This window comes from Pinus tabuliformis, chromosome 2_2 (assembly GCF_031772625.1).
Source record: "Pinus tabuliformis cultivar Carrire ecotype Pingquan chromosome 2_2, CPIR1, whole genome shotgun sequence".
Taxonomy (NCBI): domain Eukaryota; kingdom Viridiplantae; phylum Streptophyta; class Pinopsida; order Pinales; family Pinaceae; genus Pinus; species Pinus tabuliformis.
Genome location: NC_142300.1, coordinates 419,854,398 through 419,877,495, shown reverse-complemented (window position 1 = coordinate 419,877,495; position 23,098 = coordinate 419,854,398). Strand labels below are relative to the sequence as shown.

The 23,098-nt window shown below is 38.3% G+C and overlaps 1 protein-coding gene across 2 annotated transcripts in view; it reads right to left on the bottom strand.

The window, feature by feature from the left end:
- Positions 1-23,098, bottom strand: part of LOC149193053 (putative protein S-acyltransferase 19) — a 264,412-nt gene that overhangs the window by 17,422 nt on the left and 223,892 nt on the right. The window contains exon 7 of one of the 2 annotated variants that reach the window (XM_089404776.1): positions 6,500-6,634. The exons of the other annotated variant lie outside the window; for it this stretch is intronic. Coding sequence (XP_089260902.1) covers positions 6,500-6,634 — 135 coding nt within the window. The remainder of the gene's footprint in view (positions 1-6,499; positions 6,635-23,098) is intronic. 2 annotated transcript variants of the gene reach the window in all.

The following is a 23,098-nucleotide window of genomic DNA, read 5'->3' as shown; positions in this document are numbered from 1 at the left end:
TCACCTCCTCTCATTGCACCATCCTCAGACCTTCGTCCTTCGCTGCATCTTAACTCCACGCTGACCGCAGCTTTCTCGACCTCCATTCAAACCTGCAAGCTCCCTACGCCGTCGTCATTCCCTTCTCCCTCATCTTCCCTCTTCATTGACCTGCAATAAGCACTCCTCCCTTCCTCACAGTCATCCCGTTGTCTCATTCTCTTAATCCCTCGTCCCTTGTTCCCTTGGCCTTCTCTCGCTGCTGTCGAGCTCTTTCTGTCACCGCAAACCTGCACACACAAAGCATTCACATTCGGTTTCATTTTTTTTGTTTGATTTGTTTTATGTTTTAGCTAAGGGGTTAGGGTTAGATTTTAATACATTCGACTTTATTTTTTTTTAATTTTCATTCTTTGCCTTAAATTAGATTCATTTTTTTTAATTTCGATTTTTGTTTTGGCTTTTATTTTTAATATTTTGATTTTATTTTATTTCACCTTTTTTATTTTAATTTATGATTTTGATTTTGACTTTTTTTATATTAAAAAAATATAAAAAAGAAATTCTAAAACTAGAAAATCATAAAAAAATTCAAAAATTCAAAAATCTAAAAATTTTAAAAACTAAAAAATTCTAAAGAAAAATTTTAAATTTTGATGACTTTAGAATTTAGAATGAACTAAAGTAAATTAAAGGATTTGCGTTGTAACATTAAAAAAAATTAATGTGGCCTATGGCCCATTAAGAATTTATTTTTAACCCTTTGATTTGTTTTATTTTCGTCACATTAAAAGATTTCGATTGCTTCATTTATCACATTAAAGTTATTGTCTAAGGAATAATTAAAATGCTAACTTAAAATTCCTTGGTGTCTTTGGCATTAAGTGCAAAATCTTGATTTTTGTGATTTCTCTATTGTCAAGGTGCAATAAATGTTTAAAACAATCATGTTGACTATTGGAGAAAGATTATTTTGCTAGATTATCCTGTATGCTAAAGTTTTGGGCATTTTGCAAATAATTGTTCATGATCGTCGCTTTGCCACATTTATAAGTTTTCTCTAGATAGCTTGTTTTATTTAGTCTATGATAAATATCGATATTAAAGACACTGGTTTGTAGTCATTTATATCTTGTGATTGTGTCGTATTTTAATCTATCTATCTTAATTGATCGAGACTTGCTTTAAATTCATCAAGTTGTTCATCATTAAAATCTCCTAGAGCTTGTGTTCCACAGACTACCCTCATCCATTTCCCTTAGGGACTACCCCCCTTGACTTGTCTAGGAGAGAGCTTAAACAAAGTGAGTAAAGATTAGAGTGACAACCCTTACTATAAGCGTTGTCGCGATGCCTAGACACTTTGTGTGGAACCACAGCTCATTAATCAAGGAAATCAAATTCTTCTATGGATATGTGTAGCAGCATCAAAGGTTCAATTTTTTTCTGGAGGGATCAAGCCACAGATCAAGTCAACTAGTTGTTTTTCCACTTGGAGGGGTCTCATCCTCTCATTTTTTCTATATAAGGAAGCTCTAAGCTTCTCATTTGTATCATGAAAAATCTTGAGCTCTTGGCTAAGTGAAGCTCTACTAGTTGTAATATATTTCTGAGCAATAAAATAAAGTCTTTGGGGCAAAGCTATGGTGTTATTCTTCAGTTCTATGGTAATATCCTTCTGATCTATTGTACTTCATGTTCTACTAATGTTATATTTTGTTATTTCCATTAGCTCTTGAAGATTCATTGGTGTATAGTTATCTTACATCATTGTTTAGATTTGGAGAAACACTTTAGATAGAGTAGATCTATTGGTTTTCGGTTAAACCCTTAGACTCATCTTTCACTGTGCTATCCAAATCTCTGTGGATCTAACAAATCTTTTTTTCAAGTGTGTAGAAATTAATTGTGTTGATCAGATCTTGAATACTTGGGGACATTCTCAATTGAATTAACCAACTATTGAAGGCATAGAAGCTGAAGACCCTATAGTGGGATCATCTGAAGACTTACCATTCGAAATAAGAAGGGGCTTTCTTGCCATTTGCTCTAGATCACAATCTATTTATCTCATTTAAATTTTCTCACATTGTTCTTATTTCGAACAGATCAGCTACTATAGAGCTTGTACTTTCATAGATCTGTATACATTGTTAACATTTTGTAAATATTTGCTTACGCTTCTATAGATCTAACCCTTGTAAATATAATTTTCTTCACCTTGTGTATATTTTTTGGTTCTCTCTTCTTATTTCCTTGCAGATCTGAAGAAGGAAGATAAGGGTTTGGAAAAGATTTGTTTGTGAATATTTTTTTTGCAAGTGGATCTACCTCGAAATCAAAGAGAAACCGCATTTGTTTGAGATTAAACCCTCACCTAGTCTGGACAGCTAGGGTTTTATGACAGATCAAAATTCCTTTGACAGTCTTCCATCATTTAAAGCCTCTTTCCTCAAGTTGCAAGAGTTTTGAGACCCTTTTTGTTTCAGATTTAAATTTTCTTCAAGGGTTTTTTTGTACAAACTTTTTGGGGATTATTTTAAATTGTTTATGTTGTGAGTGGGGTTTCAAAAGGTTTTTCAGATCCGAGTCTTTGAGGAGGTCGTACACCGTCTTTTTAGCCGCAGGCATAGAGAGGCCTTCCCTATTGTCTGGTGCAAAAAACCTTGGACGTGTAGCAGCTTAAGAACAATTTTTGTAGGATCGATTTTGTTATAGGGAGTCGTCTTCATATTTTGAGCCTATATGGAATTTCTTTGACACCTTGCAGTTTGAATGGAATATTTTGGGCAAAGAAACTAAATGGTTCAAAAATAAGTTGAATTAATTCTTCAAGTCGTCTTCCTCCTTGCCGTAAGCCTAGAAGTGGCTCTCGTTTTTCTTCATGCAAAATTTCCTCTCATGCTTGAACTTCCAATTTTTGGAGTGAAATTTTTTGAAAAAGATCTGAAGTAAAATTTAAGGAAAATCGATTTCTTGGGAACTTAGGGTTTAATTTCTCCAAAGCTCCTCCTTCATCCCTAACATATTCCCTACTAGAGCTTTCACGTCAAATTTGTTTATACTGGATTTTAACTTTGGGAAAATCATTTCCATTTTGTGAAATTTTTCTCATTTTAATAGTAAAATTATTATAAAAATGTTTTCTCATTGATATCTTGAGGAGGGACATTTAAAAATATCCATTTTGTAAGTTAAAACCCTCACATTTGTATAAGGGTGTTCTAATTTTAATAAAATAAGTTTTTCCTAGGGCAGCTTGCAATTTATTCCCATGGTACCCCACCTCCCATTTTGGTACAAGGGTTTTTATTTGATCACTAACTTACTAACTTTTTCATCTTGCACTTAATAATTCATAATATCTAATTGTTAACTTTAAATCTCACATCTTGTAATAGCTTTTAAATCACTTGCTTTTACTTTGATCTACCTATATGGTGGTTTTATTAGCTATTTAATTTAATTTGCATTTTAATAATTTCATATAATTTGCTAATTGGTATCTCCATTAAAATTGTTCTATCTTCTCATAGATCCAATTTGCATTGCTTCATTGAGTAATTTTCATTTTGCTTCATTAATTATTGGCATAAGCTAATCTTATTATAATTGAGTAAATTGTGCTCAAATTGCTAAGTGTTAATTTAATCATATAAGTTGAATGGTATTTGCTATTGGTAAATTTTAAATACATTTCACATTTTTTGAGACATGTTTTTCGGTGATAATCACATCAAAATTCATTTGTCGACACGTTTCACATTTCACATTTTAAAGCTTTTTGTTTTTAATCATTAATCTCATTGAAGCATTTGATTAAGATCTCATTACTAATTTTCATTAGATCTCATTTACTTATGCTTTATTGAGAAATCCACAATTCTCTTTGAGATTGATTGATCGCATTAATACTCTAAAACACACATCCTATTTTGATCAATTGAAAGTGGAATTGTATTTTGTTATTGATAAATTTGAAGCATTTAACTTTTGAAGCATTGTGGCTTATTTCATTTGGGGCATTTGTTTGACATTTGCATCTCATTGCATATTAGATCTGGTTTTACATCTCTAAAATTTACCTCCAAGCTTAAGCCTGGTTGATAGAAATTTTAGGACAACCTTCTCCACCACTTAATTTAAGAAGCTTGGTCCTTAAACAACGGTTAAAATGGGTGACCTTGCAGTTCTCTTGTGGCCTAATCCCTTGTAGGAACAGAGACGCTTGGGTTGCTAGAAGTTGCGGGTAGGTATCGTTAATGAGGCCATAACCTCCTTCCCCAACACTTCTTTCAACAACCTTGTTCTAAGACAAGTTTTGACAATTGAGGAGAAGGCATTCACCATAGTTTAGGCACATAAATTATAATCAACCAAGATCCTTGCATCTCACATAGATAGGTCTTGCATTCATTCATCTAACATGGTCTTTTTGCATTTCAATTGGTTATTTTAATTGGAATTGTGGGCCAATTATTTACTTGCAAACTTTATATTCTTGTACTTGTCAATTTCATCATTGAAGCATCCTTAATTGAAGTACAAGCTTTCTTTCCTTGCAAGTTTTATTTGAGACTTATTGCTCATCTTTCCAATTGCTTATAGTCTCTTGAGATCTTTGTACTAATGCTTGTCCTGAAACCTTGCCTGTCTTGCAACTTGAAGTATTATTTCCTTATTTGCAAGTATTATGATCTATCTTTGAGCATTGTTATAAGGCACTAGTCTATCATCTTATCTATCTTGTTAAGTGTTATATTGATCTAATTGAATCTATCTTTAACATTCACATTGTTCAATCTTACTTGCGAATTAATCTTAAATCAAGTTACACTGAGTGGTAATTGTCTTCCCCTTGTCTCCTAGAACTTGTTGTTTCAACAAGTTCTCACAAGTTCTCCTTTACTAATCATCTTTAGGGACCACCCCCCTTAGCTTACCTAGGAGAGAGCTTAAACTAAGAGAGTTGGGAATAGGTGACATCCCCTTCTTTGAGTGTTGCACCCTAAAGATTATACCTTGCGGGGTTAGAAAATTTTCCCACACTTCGGTGTACATCTTAAGCGACAACACTTCCCATTCTCAAAGAACATGGAAACCCAAGGGTTGCATCCCCTAGTGGTAGGGACGTCTCCTTTCTGTGACTTGGTAAACATTTTTGTGATTTCCAGTCATTTTGCCAATTGGCGTAAGATATTTACAATTCGAAATATGAGATATTAAATTAGTGACTAGAAGGGAACTTAAAGTTAAGCTTGAGAGGGGCATACCGGAATAGATTCAGTAAATTTTTCACAAATAATCAGAGATAAACCTTTAGACCAACTAAGGCATGTATTGTATACAATTATCTAGACCTACTAAAAAATAGTGAAAGTAAATACTTTTTGATAGGGCACAGGGACTCTAGGCCCAGTCTCCCCATGTCTCTATGTGGAAAGCTCATAATGGTTCCATATTTTAATTCATTTGCGTGATGAATGTTTTAGGTTGTAAGATAATATTTTCCAAGTTTATCACTCACTTGTTATTTGATTTTTAGGATACTCTGTTAATGCCAGTATATAGTTGTATAAATTAATTACCTATAGGTATACCCCGTAGGCTGTATAGCACATGATAATGCTAACAAGAAAGGTCTGAGACATTAAAATTTTAATTTTCAATTTTTCATAATGCTGGCGAGAAAGCTCTGGGAAAGCTTTGAGACAATATATTAATAAAAGTATGTAGTACATGTTTAAATTTCAGTTTTCTTTGTGGACAAAGGATAACTGTGACAATAATAATTTATTTAGATCAAGCCCATCCAACTCTATGTGAAGACTTCTCTTAAAACAGTACAATACATAGACTACAGCATGTTCTCAGTGTATGGTATTCATTTACCATCATAACTAGCTGGGAATTTTTAGATTTTAAGGCAGATTTCAAGGAAGATGACAGGTTGATCATGATGTAGAGTTGAAATATTCAGATGATGAGGATGTAGCCCCATTTCAGGATAGGTAGTTTTAGATCTACTCCGCATCATCATATCAATAGAGTGATCACTAATAAGACACTCAATTTTGTATTTATAGTTATCCTTCTAGTATAAGACATGATGCACCATGATTTGTCTTCAGATTTATAAATTATCTAATTATTTCAGTTATAATGTTGTTATCCATGAATGGTTTTGATTTTTAACTTTGAATATTTTTAAAATTATATATATATATATCATGTACATGGTGTTTCCCCAACGTATCCAGATCCTAGCTTTTCAAAAATCCAGTGGATCTGTATCAGTCTCTTCGTAACTTAGCAGTTATGTGTCAGTTTCAATATAATAATTTTTTGAAATGATGGAAGGAACAGCCTACAGACTTTTATTCCCCTTTGCCAAAAGCTAACAAGTTTATAACAGGGGCAAATTACAAGTCTCTTTTGGGACATGCCACTTAACCATATGGTAAGCAAATCAACAGTATTTACAACCACTTCTAAAGAGAACTGGGGGCACTTATCCTACCATCTTGGATGCAATGTTGTACTGTTGATTTGCAGGATGTGTCCCTGGTCCTGGGACACTTATCCTGTGATGTTCTGCACACAGGTGCAGCACAGCATCCAATAGGTGTTGAGAGTGATGCAATAGGAGACATCTCTAAATAAACAGCAGGAAGGAAAATTAAAAATTGTTCTTACTATCTTTTTCTCGCAGATATAATTTCTTCTGAAATAAGTAGCAAATTAGTCATCTTGGAAGATAATTATTCTATAAACTCCTATCCTAATAGTAATTTTCGAAGAGAAAGGGTTTGTTTTCATCCTATGTTATCAGAAACAGTACAGCAGGACAGCATTTCTCCAAAAAAAAAGGATTGAGAAATAAGCATGATGGAAATTCCATTTCCTGGCTGTTTCTCTGCCCATTATCAAATTTAAAAAAGACAATCATAAAATTTAACTAAACAAAAGGTAGAATGAAAAAAGAAAAGCTAAAAGATATAATGATGTGAGCATAATTTGAAATTATAACATCGATACAATGGATACTGAGGATTCTTTTTGACACTTGACTGAATGAGGATTCAGTAAATCATTTCTTATATACACACCGGGGAGGAGGCATTTCTCAGATCCCTGATCTCTCTATGCTCTCTTTCTTGTTCCATTGTTTCTCCTTTCATTTCTCATTTCTATTGACATAATTTCCACAGACCTTTTGTGGTTATACATTGATTGCTTTACTTCTTTCATTCTTCATTAATCATATGTAATTTACATCAGAAGTTTTATTGTTTTACATTTTCTAAATCCTGTTTTTCATATTTTTACATGTTTGATATAATAATAAACTCGAGACTTCAAAAATGGCTTCCCTGTACTTGCACCAGCACTTGCTATTGAACTCAATCCATCAGATTTTTGGAAATGACAATGAGATAGAGTTAACCATGAAATAATATGCATTCAAACGACTTAAAATAAAAGAGAAAGAACCACCATGATTCCATTCACAAGGATCGAGGAATTGTCAGTAAAGCTTTTATTCCAGTCTGCAGTCTGTTTACGTAGATATATGCATGTGATCAAAAGGATGAACATATGACATGGAGTTGGGTATCATGTTCGTCCATACTACATATGTGACAAAAAAATTGTTTAGGTAGTAGGGAATCCAAGTTTTTACATCCTTCGTATTTAAAAAGTGGGTACCAAACATCTTTCTTCTCCTTCATTTTTCCTCTCTTCATTTCCCTCATTATTTGTTCATCATATTTTCCTCATAAAAGCAATTATAGAGGGTTCTTCATCAGTTCTTGTTGGCAATCTCTCAGTCTTAATTTGTTGAAAGTCTATGGCAAGAGCAGTAGAATACAATTTTCTGCCTGTTAATTACTTACTAATGATTTTCAAAAAGAATTTCTATGCCTGCTATCATTAAACAATTATACTCAGAAAATCTCAACAGTAAATGCAGCAGAAACAGTAAAGATCATAGAAAGATGACCATGCACAATAGACACAAAAAAAATTCACCTAGGAAACCCAACCTTGCGAGAAAGCCCAGCAATCTTCTATTGAGGAGAAATTGCCTTTTCAGCAGGGTTACAAATCAGAAATTTTGTCTAGAAATCTGTGCCAATAATCCAAGTGAAAAAAAAACAGTCAAACCTGGTCAAACAGAAGCAAGTCAATGCTGGTCAAACCACTCAGAAAATCAGAAATCAACACTGGTCAAACAGTCAAACTCTGTGGTCAACTTGGCCTGGTCAAATTCAGCCGTGGTCTACAGTCAACTCAGCCTGCAGATGGTCAAAGTCTGCGATTAGCCTGCAGTCAAATCCGCACTTGCCACTGTGCTCAACCTGCGGTCAAATCTGCACATGCAGCCTCTAAAACTTAGTCAAAGTCAAAGTTCAAACAGATCAGCCAAAGTAACCTCCAACCCATAACTGAAGCAAGAGAAACAATAGTCCTAATAGAAGCGTATATGGCAACTGGAGCAAAGGTCTCGTCATAGTCCTCTCCCTTTTTCTAGGAGAACCCTCTCATCACAATCCTCGATTTGTACTCCTCGACGCTGCCATCTGTTGCATGCTTGATCTTATAGATCCACTTGAAAGTCACCACTAACTTCCCCTCTAGTCTCGGAACTATCTCCTACACATCATTCTTCATGATAACTGATACTCCTCCATCATGGCATCCATCCAAACCTACTGGCTTGCTGCCTCCTCATAACTAGAAGGCTTGGAATTAATGATGTGGCTCATCAATGCCATATAACTCGAGAACCTCTCTTGTTGTCTACACTCCTTAAAAGTACCCTTGGGAGGTGCATGCCTCTATGCATCTTGCAACGTGTCACGAAGCCACGTTGGCCTCTTCCTTGTCACCGCAACATACATCTCTAGCAAGTCCACTGACTCTGCTAGCACATCTGACTCTTGATATTCTGAAGGATGATCAACTAGAATAGAGGAACCTATACTTACATCCTTCAGAATGTTGAGAAATGTAACTAGTTTTGATCTTCATAATTGTTGTATTATCCTATGTAACAAACAAGAAAAGAAAACAAAATTTATTATTATTAAAGCATGGGTTTCATGCTCATTATTGCTGGTGTTTTAGGTAAAAGCATGTTCTTCATGCTTCTAGGGTTTGTTAGGTCTTAGGATTTATTGTCATGGTTCAAAGGAGTCAACATCATGTTTATAAGACTCTTCCAGGCAATTTGTAATTGTAAAAAGAACTATTTTTGAGTCTAGAAAATCCTAGAATCTCCAAGAGTACAAGTCAGCCTTGGGACCCTCAAGTTGGCCTAAAGGAGAGAATTTGATCCCTTGAGAAGGTTATAAAATGAAGCAATTCCACCTCATTTGGAATCACTCTCTCACAATTTCGATCTATCAATCAAAGAGTTCGATCTGTAGCTGGGAAAAGGAGAGCGAAAGTCTAGAAGACGCTGGGAGGACGAAATTTGTTGTTTCGGGGCTCTATCTCTCTCACATGTGCGAAATTCTGCAACTTTTGGGATGCAGTAGGAGGCCGAAATTGCAAGTTCAAGTTGTTGGAGGACGAAGTGTAGAACCTGTAGCTGGAAGAAGGAAATCCCTTTTCTAGACCTCGTTGACCATGAGAGAGTTGTCTTGCTCTAAATAGGTCTCAGAGGGAGGTTGTATTAGGGTTTCCAAGAAGCTGCAAGGACGAAATAGTTGGGCTAAAGTTGCAAGTCGAGTAGCAGTAGTTAAGAAGTCGAAGTTGTAGAAGCTAGCACGTCGAAATTGCAAGGAAGAAGCAGTTTGGTACAAATTCAAGAAAAGACTTGAGAAAAGGGCTGACTTGGTGTTGGGAGAAGGACTTAGTCTAGGGATTGGGTCAGTGTATCTCATTTGAAGCAGAATCTAAGAAGAGAAGTGATCTGAAAATGAGATCTAAGACAATTATTAAGGTATTACAAACTCATGTGCATGGATTTTCCCATGTTACTTTATGCAATGGATCGATAAGATTGCGAAATACATAGACAATGAAGCAGTAAAAGACCATAATAGACAAACACATATAAACACAGCAAGTTTAATAAGGAGTTCACCCAATACTCCTGGGCTACATCTCCTGGTCCAGCCTTCAGTGGTGACCTCTCTATTATGTCTTCAGAACAGAGTTTTACAACAGTATGAGCTCAACTTGAGTCTCAACACACAACAGATACAACAACAAGAGTTTTGCTTGAACCTCTCAAGCCTCTCTGAGTACACAGACTCTCTCAATCACTCTTTGTCTCTGTCTTTGCTCTGTCTCGGCACTGCCTACCTCTGTCTTCTGTTTTCTATGGCTTTAAAGCCAATCTGCTCTGCCTGTTCATTTCCGCTTCTCAGCTTTCTGTCTCTCGGCCTCTGTCCGCTCAAATCCCTCTTCTAGCGTTAAACAATCATTGCATAACGCATTAAGGGGAGGTGGCCACCTATTCTGCAACGGATGAGTGCATCGGGCCTTTGAAATCCCTGAAACGGCCATTCTCTGTTTACACAGAGAAATACATTCAAACTGTGAAAATCCGCCAAAAAAATTGTTCATCCGGACTTCAAATATTCATAAATGCGTCCTATTCTCCTATCGGGTCCGCCTGTGAGTCGCTATCGCATGTCGCAAATGGTTTGTCCCTCTATATTTTAGAAATACATTAAAACTGTGAAAATACCGTAAAAAATGGCTTATGACGGATTTGAAATATTATTCGTTTTCATTCCCAAACCCCTTTGGGTCCGAGTTTCATCGCATCGGCGCTTTCCCTTTGTATTTCGTTTAATAACGAAATATACGAAAATACATTAAAAATGCCCTTCGGCGGATCTCAAATCTTATGCAATAGTGTTTATATTTCCATCGGGTTCGGTTAATCGCATCGCATATCTATATGTGTATATAGCCCGCTCCTCTGTGTAGCCAAGATTGCGATTGATCGCAATCGCATATTGCGATAACCCCGGGCTGTTTGGTGAGCGCTCTATTGTGGTTTGTCGATGCGATGTTGCGATGCAACGTGGGCGCTATCGGAATACATATATGATATGCGCCGATATCCTCCGATAGCCTTTGCCGATTGCGATTTGCCGACCAGATCTGGACCATTGATCGACCAGATCTGACGGCTACTGTGCATCACTCCTTTGACCGCCAATAAGCCTGTTTTCCACTGTTTCTTGTGTTTTTCGCCTCCCAATAGTGTTTTCCGATGTTTCTAAGGGTTCTTCCCATGCATTTGTTTTGATCTTTTAAACGATTTTTGAAGACTTAGAGAGTAAATGGATCCATTTTGGATCACGCCTTCCCACTGAAAAAAGGCTTTTGGACCACCAAAATTTGGTTTTCAAGCATCACTCAAGTGAAGATACAGCGTCCTCACTTGCCCAATCTCTATTCATTTTGCACTGCTAGGTTTTGAACCTCTGAGTCCAATTCTAAGGTACTCAACATCCCTTCTGCGCGTAGTTCTCACCTTCCTGTCCAGAACTGTATCTTCCTGCAGCTCATTGAGATATTCAGGCAACAGATCATCAATAGAAGGCAACTGACTTTGCTCTTCAGGACCTTTCAAACAGTCTTAAATTTTCTGCATTTAGCACTGAATAGATGTGCATGTACATTGGCAAATCAAGGCAGAAAGCGTTCTCACCAATTTTCTCAAGTATCTTGAAAGGCCCATACCTTATTGGCTTTAGCTTCTTTCCTTCACTTTGCATCCTGTCCTTGCTGATATACAGCCAAACTTGATCACCAACTTGGAAGCTATGCTCCATCCGATGCTTGTCATGCCTTGCCTTGTACATGGCTTGTCTCTTTTCCAGCTGTTCCTGCACTGCCTGGTGAATTTCTTGGATCTGTTCAATGAACTTGGTTGCTTTGTCCACATCGTTGTGTCCATCAACCGCTATGTATTTTCCAAAGACAAAATCCAAGGGAGACCTAGGTATAAAACCAAAACAAGTCTCAAAAGGAGATCTTTGTGTAGAAGAATGCATGGCACGGTTGTAAGCATGTTGCACATAACATAAATGTTCATCCCAAAGCTTGGGATGCTTGCTGCAATAACCCCTGAGCAACTAGATCATTGTCCTATTGACCACCTCTGTTTGGCCATCTGTTTGTGGATGAAAGGTTGTGCTTTTCTTCACTCTAGTGTCGATCAATTCCCACAGACTTGACCAAAACTTCCCAATGAATAGGGAATCTCGATCAGATACTATGGAAGTGCATAACCCAAAATGCACCCTGACATGCTGAAAGAATAACTTCGATGTTTGTTCAGCTGTAATCTGCTTGCTACAAGGTATTAAAATACACATTTTGTTGAACCTATCCACAATAACATATAAATAGTCATGACCTTTTCTAGATTTTGGCAATCCCCCAACAAAGTCCATGGAAACACTTTCCCAAGGATAGAAAGGAACTGGAAGTGGAGTGTACAAGCCTAGTTTTCTATTGTTGGGCTTGCTTTTAGCACACATGGTACACCCTTTAACATATCTAGAAACTGTTTCATGCATTTTTGGCCAATAGCAGAATCTTTGCAGCTGTGCAACTGTTTTACTTACACCAAAATGACCTGATATCAGAGAAGTATGTGCTTCCCTAATTATGTTAACTCTTTCAGTTTGTGGAATGCATAGCTTTCCCAAATGATACAAGAGTTGGTCCTTAACATAGTAATCCAATTCTTCTACTTGTTTGCCATGACTTAAAGTTGCATATACATCTTTAAAGTCTATATCTTGAGCATATTGTTCAATGTAGCTTTCATGCATTACTGAGTTATGCTTAAGTATAGTAGATGCATTTATGATTGGTCTGGACAACATATCTACAACTTTATTGTGTATGCCTTTCTTATATCTGATGACTAGATGAAATTGTTGTAGGAAACCCATCCACCTATAGTGTCTTGATTGCTGCAATTTAGTTTGTGAGTGAAAATACTGAAGTGGCTAATGATCAGTATGTATAATTGTTTCTTTGCCCATTAAGTAATGTTTCCACTTTTTCACACTCTGGACTAATGCATACAATTCTTTATCATGTGTAGGATAATTAACTATTGCAGAATTAAATGTCTCAGAATGGCAGCATATGGGTTTACCATGTTGCATCAACACTGCTCCCATGGCATAGTCACTGGCATCTGTTTCGATCTCAAATGGTCTTTGAAGATCTGGCAATGCTAGTACTGGTGTTGTACTAATTTTTTCTTTCAAGGTGTCGAAGGCTTTCTGTTGTTTGCCTCCCCACTGAAACACCTTGTTCAATCTTGTTAAAGCATGTAAGAGAGCTGCAATTAAGGAAAAGTTAGCAATAAACTTTCTCCAATATTGTGTTGCTCCTAGGAAGCTTCTAACTTCTATAGCAGATTTGGATTTAGGCCAATTTACAATGACTTCAACCTTAGAGGGATCGATCTTCAATTCACCACCCCCTACAGTATGACCCAAATAATTTAAAGATGTTTTGCCAAATTCACATTTTGATAACTTAACATAGATATTTTCTTTTTTCAAAACATCTAGAGTCTGCTTTACATGTTTTAAATGTTCTTCCCATGTTTTACTGAAAACAAGAATGTCATCTAAATATACAATTACAAAATCATCAATAAAAGCCCTGAGTACATCATTCATAACTCTCATGAAAGTGGCAGGGCATTAGTTAAGCCAAAAGGCATAACTAGCCATTCATACAGCCCTTGCTTTGTTTTGAAAGCAGTCTTCCATGCATCTTGCTCTGCTACTCTGCCCTGATGATAGCCACTACGCAAGTCCAACTTGGAAAGTAAACAGCTTCTTTCAGCTGATCCAATAGATCATCAATGCGAGGAAGGGGATAACGATTCTTGATCGTTATTTTATTCAGCGCTCTATAATCAATGCACATCCTCCACGAACCATCTTTCTTTATCACCAACATGATTGGAGATCCGCATGGTGATGTGCTTGGCCTTATGAACCCTTTCCTGAGCAGCTCCTATACTTGCTTCTTGATCTCTGCATTCTCTAAAGTGAATAACCTTTTATACCTGTAGTTGCGATTGTTGTTTCATCACCTGAGTTTGACCCCAAATCTTTTTGTATAGCAGCAGCAGTTTTCTTCTTCTTGCCATCGAACTTCTTGGGTTTTAGCTCTGGATGCAAAGACCAGCAATGTTCATCATCATGTCCATCCCTCTTGCAGTGAGTGCGTGAAGCTTTGCCTTTCTGTATAGCGTTTGCCTTCCTCTCTTTCCATTTTTGCTTCCCCTTTTCCTTGTTCTTGCTTACAGTGGGTTTTGATGATCCCTCAATCTCTGGGTTCACATTCTTGCCTCTAGCCTCTAGATGTGTTGCCTAAACGGATACCTCATCTATGCTAGTGGGGTTAAACATGAGAATGGTGTGTCTCAAATAGCTATGTAGACCACCTATATACTTCAGCAAAGTTTCAAGTGAGTCTAGAGAAATGCCTAGAATTAAAGCTCTTTTCCTAAATTCCTAGGTATAGCTTTGTACACTTTGCCCCTTTAATTGGCAGAGAGTTTGCCAACTCATCATGGCTTGCTGCATATAAGCTAGTGGATAGAATTTTTTTTTAATGGCAGAAAGAATTTTACCATGCTTCTTCAAATCAGCTTGTGTCCTGCCTTCCAACCATACTAAGGCAATTCCTCCAAGGCGTACACTAGCCAGCTGAATTTTACTCCTGTCTGAATCAATGTTCTGCACCCTGCAATACACATCAATCTGTCTAATCCAGTTATCTAGCTTTTCTGCATTTAATTCTCCATCATATATTGGCAAATCAAATTTTACATCTAACTTAATCAAAGATGTTTTCTCCATTTTATTTTCAGGGCTAGAAAGAGGTGTGGATAGAAGAGGCTCTTTTCCTTTCCCTTTGCCTTCAAAATGGCCATCTAGAAGAGGTTCCTCCATTCCTTAGTCTTGTTTCGAGGTTGACGTATCTTCACCTCGACCTTTTCTAAATTCTCAATACATCTCTTCTACCATGGCTCTCATGGTCATGAAACTATCCATGAATTGAGAATCTGATTCCAAGGGAATTTCTTCTGCCATTTTCCTCCTAGGATAGACTCTACCAATTTCTAGGTTAGCCTTCAACAATCCAGCACAAGCTTATCTAACCTTAGCAACCAAAAGCTCTGATACCACTTGATCTGAAAATGAGATCTAAGACAATTATTAAGGTATTACAGACTCATGTGCATGGATTTGCCTATGTTAATTTATGCAATGGATCGATAAGATTGCGAAATACATAGACAATGAAGCAGTAAAAGACCATAATAGACAAACACATATAAACACAACAAGTTTAATAAGGAGTTCACCCAATACACCTGGGCTACATCTTCTGGTCCAACGTTCAGTGATGACTTCTCTATTATGTCTTCAGAACAGAGTTTTACAACAGTATGAGCTCAACTTGAGTCTCAACACACAACAAATACAACAGCAAGAGTATTGCTTGAACCTCTCAAGCCTCTTTGAGTACACAGACTCTCTCAATCACTCTCTATCTCTGTCTTTGCTCTGTCTCAGCACTGCATGCCTCTGTCTTCTGTTTTCTATGGCTTTAAAGCCAATCTGCTATGCCTGTTCATTTCCGCTTTTCGGCTTTCTGTCTCTCTAAAAGAATGTTCAATGAATTAATTCACAAGGAGCAAACAGCTCAATGATAATACAAAGATATTTACAATAATAGAAACATCAGGTTTCTATGTAGAATATAGAACAAACAGTTTCATCTAAGAAACTGCTAAAAGAATAAAAATAGAAACAGCTAAAAGACTGAGCATTACTAAATAGAAATATATTCTAATACCCTCCCTTAATGCTCAATCTATTTACAACACCAATAGACCCGCGAAATTTTACAAATTTATCAGGACCAAGAGGCTTGGTGAAAATATCGGCGGGCTGCTCTGTTGTGGGAACATAGTGCAACTGAACTGTGCCGTCTTCAACCAGCTGTCGAATGTAGTGGCAGTGAGTTTCCACATGCTTTGTTCGTTCATGAAAGACTGGATTCTTGGCAAGTTTGAGCACTCCCTGATTATCACAAAACAAAGAAGTAGGCCTTGTCTGAAAAACATGCATATCTGCAAGCATACTACGAAGCCAAACTGCCTCACAGGCTGCCTTAACTGCTCCCCGATACTCTGCTTCTGTTGAAGAGAGAGCCACTACCTGTTGCTTCTTACTAGTCCAAGTAACAGCTCCAGACCCTAGACTAAACACATACCCAGCTGTAGATTTACGGTCATCAACCGAACCGGCCCAGTCAGAGTCAGTGTAGCCACTGAGAATAGGATTGGAGCTGCGAGTATATAAGAGGCCATAATCAGAAGTACCATGCACATATCGTAGCACCCGCTTTGCTGCTATCCAATGATCAGCTTTAGGAGCTGACATAAAGCGAGAAATGTAGCTTACTGCAAAACTGATGTCAGGTCTGGTAGCAGTAAGATAGATGAGACTGCCCACTAATTGCCTGAATAAAGTTTCATCCACAAGAGGAGAGGATGACTGGGCTGAAAGTTTGAGCCCTGGTTCCATAGGAGTTGTGGCTGGTTTGCAATCCTGCATTCTGAACCTTTCCACAAGATTTTTGGCATACTTGGACTGAGAAAGAAAGATCTGATTTTCAGTCTGCCATACTTCAACCCCCAGACAGTAATGAAGAAGTCCCAAGTCTGTCATCTCAAACGTTCTGCATAGATCTTGTTTGATCCCATGGATCAAATGTGCAGAGCTGCCAGTAATGATAAGATCATCCACATAGACGACTACAAATAAGATATCATCACCAGTATGCTTGATATACAGGTTTGCATCAGATGGACTACGCTGAAAACCTTGATCTGTCAGGTACTGATCAATTTTCATGTACCAAGCCCGAGGAGCTTGTTTCAATCCATAGATTGCTTTAACTAACCGACACACTTTCTGTTCTTGACCAGCAACCTTGAATCCTGGAGGCTGCGTCATGTAGACTTCTTCTTGGAGGTCACCATTTAGGAAAGCACTTTTTACATCCATTTGATGAACTTTCCAATTGAACTGAGCTTCTAGGGCAAGAACAAGCCTTATGGTACTCATCTTGGCTGTAGGAGCAAAAGTCTCCTCATAGTCGATGCCTTCCTTCTGTGAGAATCCTCGAGCCACAAGCCGAGCTTTATATTTGTCTAAGGTTCCATCAGCTTTGTATTTTACTTTATACACCCATTTGCAGCCTATGGGTGTTTTGTCTGCAGGAAGATCAGAAAGTGTCCATGTGTGATTCTTCTGAAGACTCTGAAATTCTGCTTCCATAGCCTGTTCCCACTCAGATGTACCCTTAGCCTCTGAATATGTTTGAGGCTCAAAAGTACTGTGAAGGTTAGCCATAAGAGCAAAATTGACTGTAGACTGTTGTCTGTTCTTATGCCTAGAAGTTCTACCTTCAAGGAGCTCGTCATCCCGGAGATCACCTATGGTTTTAGCCCACCATTTGGGCCGAAGAGAAGAAGAACCAATATCAGGATTAGAGGAACCAATATCAGGAGGAAGAGAAGCAGGCTCAAGAGCAATAGGAACAGCAAGAGGAGGATTAGCTTCTGGAGGAAGCTCAGATAGAGTAGTATCAAACCCTGATACTACATCATCCCTCCCATCAGATGGACTGACTGGAAGAAGAACACTGTGAGGCGGATCCTCAGAGAGCTGCTCAGAGGAAGAAGACTGAAAGAATCCTCTGTCTTCATCAAATACTACATCTCGACTGAAGCTAAGTCGACCAGTGGCTATATCTATCAGCCTATAGGCCTTGTGATGATCACTGTAACCTGTCATCATGAGTTTCTGACTTTTGGAATCCAACTTAGATCGCTTAGCAGATGGAATCCAAACATATGCAACTGAGCCAAAAACTTTGAGATGACTGATCTTAGGCTTACGACCAGACCACACTTCTTCAGGAGTCTTCCCTTTAACAGCCTGAGTAGGGGATCTGTTAAGAAGGTAAACAGCAGTAAACACTGCTTCAGCCCAGAATTTGTTTGGAACACTCCGGTGTTGTAACATGGAACGAGCCATTTCAACAACCGTGCGGTTGCGACGCTCGACAACACTGTTCTGCTGGGGAGTGTAAGGTGTGGTTAATTGACATTTGATGCCATGAATATCACAGAAGTTGGCAAAAGCTGAGGAACAAAATTCCCCCCCATTGTCGGTCCTAAGGGTCATGATATTACAACCAGATTCGTTTTCAACTAAAGTTTTAAACTTCTGAAAGGTACTAAGAGCATCAGATTTATTTTTTAAAAAATACACCCACATCTTTCTACTGAAGTCATCTACAATAAGTAAAAAGTATTTGCAGGCAGTGATAGAAGCTGTATTCATAGGACCACAAATATCAGCATGAAGTAACTGAAGTACCTGGGATGCGCGCCAAGATTCTCCATTTTTGAATGACGACCGATGTTGCTTTCCCGCTTGACAGGCACTGCATACCCCCAACTGCTGAGTCTGAATATCAGGTAATCCTGACACAAGTCCCTCCCGAGAGAGCTGAGAGAGATACTGCATATTGAGATGCCCATATCGCTGATGCCATAGAGTACTGATGGGAGAGACACGAGCTGCTAGAGCCACTTCTGGAAAGTCACCGGTGTCAAGTAGCCTGTATAGACCATGGTCCTCTAGGCCAGTAGCAACTGTCAGACTGGTCTCCCTGTCAATGATGGAACACTTGTGTGCACTGAACACAACATCGAGCTGAGGAGAATTCCTCATAATCTGACTGACAGAGAGCAGATTAATCTCCATACCAGGAACATAGTATACATTTAGAAATATGAGCGTGCGTCCACCAGACTGAATTTGAACTGTACCCCTGCCAGCAACAGTGTACTTTTCACCTCCACCAAATACTACTGAATCACTGAAAGGTGAGAAGTCAATAAACCAGTCACGCCTGTGAGAGAAGTGGCGTGATGCACCAGAATCAATGTACCATGCAGAGGAAGGAACATGTTCTGAAGACCTTTTAGCCATAAAGGCGTAAAAGGCAGAATCTGTCTGCTCGGAATGTTCTGCAACATTCGCTGTCTGATGTGGCCCTCCCTGTTTCTTTTGTTCAGAAGCAATCCTCTGCCGGCAATCTTTCTTCATGTGACCGAACTTGTGACAGTAATTACACTGTACACTTTTCTTCCTGGCAGGATCAAAAGACTGAGATGAGCCTTTCTGCTGAAAAGACTGAGAGGACTGATATTTTGCAGCAAATGCATTTTCCGAGGTCACTGATGAAGTACCACTACCAAACTGCTGTTTCCACCTATCTTGCTACAGAAGTTTGGTACATAAATCTGGAAACTTCAGATCAACATTTGTGGTTGTAATGTTGAGTGTTTCGATGAAGTGTGCATAAGATTTCGGTAGACTTTTCAGAGTAATGACTACCATATCTTCTTCCTCCATAGTCCGACCAATAGCTTCGAGCTGATCTCGAATGTCTTTAATTTTGTTGAGATGTTCTTGTAAAGACATATGTTCATCCATCATGATGGAGAACAACTGATTTTTGAGAAAAAAAGCTCTGCTTTTATCAGATGTCTCATGCAATTCTTTCAACTGTTGCCAGATTTCAGCAGCTGTCTTGCCAGAAGGGATCTGTGGTAACTGATCATCAGCGACAGAGAGCTTGAGAAGCATAACAGCCTCTCGATTTCGATCATCAAATTTATCTTGATCGGTCCCGGCTGTACCTGGACGAAGCTCTTTGCCCAAAATGAGTTGATCAAGACGCCTGTACTCAAAAATGGTCAACATTCTTTGTTTCCAAATGTTATAGTTGCTGCCATTAAAGCGTTGATTTCCTTCTAACATCAGATTGGTAAGTGTGGCCATTTTCACAAAGAGAATACAAAAGTATGACACACAAGAACAATGTAGCTGACTGCTTATGCTGGTGAAAATTTAAAGAACAGACTTTCAGCTGTCTAAAACAATAGTAATACTGCTAATTCAGTTCTGAGAATACAGTTTTCCACAAGAGAATGCCGGTCTACCATAAGAGTATACTGATGCAATAAACAGATGTCACAGGTCTGAGTTTGTAATGAAGACTGTCAGGATCACAAGAAAAAAAATTACGCTGATTGGTAACACACTGCCGGCAACCAGAACCACAAATACAGCAAATACCAATGTTGAAAAATGGACCCACATGTGCTGTCTCAGTTTCACGCTTCTGCTGAATGGTAACCCACTGTCAGCAAACACCACGGATATATATATACGTCTCAGGTATCAAAATGGCCCACAGAAAAACGTCTCAGCTACCGGTCATATGCTTTGAAAATGGACCACGTGAGTTATCAAAACTGCACGTTCCGTCTCAACTATTTTATATACGAATATATAAAAGCCACAGGTGAATATAACCACGCGTATGACAGAGAATATATCACGCGTATGAGTTTTATAAACACGGGTTACGTAAATCCTCGGACTCACGTTCCGTCTCAGCTATTACAATGAACCACGGGTTTTATATCCACGGGTTTGACTTATAAATCCACGGGTTTCAGATCCACGGGTTTGACTGTGACAATATAACGGCGTTTGCAAAATACACAGGTTACAATGAACCACGGGTTTCAGATCTAGAGCCACGGGTTTCAAATGAATATCACGGGATTCAAAAACTATATCCACGGATACATAATCCACAAGTTGACAGCGTTTAACAGCAGTTTAAAAAAAATTGACAGATGCTCGCAGATCGACTTTTCAAACCACAACTCCTATTTTCAGACAAACAAATGAGTTTTGAAAGGAGAACACCTGGATCACTAATGCTGAGAAATTCCACGGTGTGGTCGAGTAGCCGCCAGGTGAAGAGGAAGATAGCCGGATCCGCGATTCCAAGCAAAACTGACCAGCAAAAAAATCCCGCTCCCATAAAAAACAGTCACCACCACAAATTTATTTCTTAGATGAAATGATCATGCAAGAGAAGAATCCATTTCTGTATCGAGATGGACGACTGTAAGCTTTTATCACAGCGAGCAAAGCCGAGGCTAAGACTCAGTGAAGGCTGCCTGGCTTACAGAGGGCTCGACCTTAGAAAGGACTCAAGAGATTACGATGCAAAGAGAATTACTGTTTCAAGAAGAATCTCTTAACCTTGCTCTGATACCATAAAAGAATGTTCAATGAATTAATTCACAAGGAGCAAACAGCTCAATGATAATACAAAGATATTTACAATAATAGAAACATCAGGTTTCTATGTAGAATATAGAACAAACAGTTTCATCTAAGAAACTGCTAAAAGAATAAAAATAGAAACAGCTAAAAGACTGAGCATTACTAAATAGAAATATATTCTAATACTCTCGGCCTCTGTCCGCTCGAATCCCTCTTCTAGCATTAAACAATCATTGCATAACGCATTAAAGGGGAGGTGACCACCTATTCTGCAACGGATGAGTGCATCGGGCCTTTGAAATCCCTAAAACGGCCATTCTCTGTTTACACAGAGAAATAGATTCAAACTGTGAAAATCTGCCAAAAACATTGTTCATCCGGACTTCAAATATTCATAAATGCGTCCTATTCTCCTATCGGGTCCGCTTGTGAGTCGCTATCGCATGTCGCAAATGGCATGTCCCTCTGTATTTTAGAAATACATTAAAACTGTGAAAATACCGCAAAAAATGGCTTATGACGGATTTGAAATATTATTCGTTTTCATTCCCAAACCCCTTCGGGTCTGGGTTTCATCGCATCAGCACTTTCCCTTTGTATTTCGTTTAATCACGAAATATACGAAAATACATTAAAAATTCCCTTCGGCGGATTTCAAATCTTATGCAATAGTGTTTATATTTCCATCGGGTCCGGCTAATCGCATCGCATATATATATGTGTATATAGCTCGCTCCTCTATGTAGCTCCGATTGCGATATCGTGATGCGATTGATCGCATATCGCAATAACCGCAGGCCGTTTGGTGAGCACTCTATTGTGGTTCGCTGATGCAATGTTGCGATGCAACGTGGGCCGTCAATCTGCGTGCTTGATCGACAGTCCTCGTTGACCCTGCTGATTGCTATCGCAATACATATATGATATGCACCGATATCCTTCGATTGCGATTTGTCGACCAGATCTGGACCGTTGATCGACTAGATCTGACGGCGACTGTGCATCACTCCTTTGACCGTCGATAACCCTGTTTTCCACTGTTTCTTGTGTTTTTCGCCTCCCGATAGTGTTTTCCGATGTTTCTAAGGGTTTTTTCCATGCATTTGTTTTGATCTTTTAAACGATTTTTGAAGACCTAGAGAGTAAATGGATCCATTTTGGATCAAGGAGATTTTGGGTTTTCCCCTTGGAGGGGTTTTTGCCCTGGCTGAGAGCCTACATCTGTGTCCTCTTTTGTTGTTGTTGTTTCTTAATATTGTTTGATGAATAGATCTAACTAAAGAACATAAAGAAGATAAGTAAAGATTCACAAGTATCAAGGATAAAAAAAAATAAGTTATAGTCGCTGCCACTACACATTTTCTTACATGGTATCAGAACTAAGGTGAGCAAGAAAGGCAGCTGGAAGGACACTAATTGTTGATCAAAGGAAGGGAAGCTCTCAAGGCATAAAAGAAGAAGATTGTCTCTTGAAGGCCCTGAATACAGACTCGTTGGCAAGAGATCCTTCGATCTAGGGTTTCTACACTCAAGAAGATCAGGACTACATCAATCTTGCAAGAAGGGTGTGGATCTCACAAGAAGAAATCTACTCGGAAGTTGTTGGTGAACATCATTCAAGGATATCATCAAGGACTCTCCAAAGGCCTTGAAGACATCAAGAAGGTTGGGGACATCCTCAAAAGAAGAATCTTGGTAAGTAAGTATCACACTATTTTATAAGGTTGAATCTTCAAGTCATGTAAGTTCTTTCAGCAAGAAGAGCAATAAGCTCATTGGGCCAGTAAATTCCCTAGCATGGAAGAAGAGGATTGACTTGATACTCACAGAACAAGATGTAACAAGACATGTTACTAGGGAAATCACTG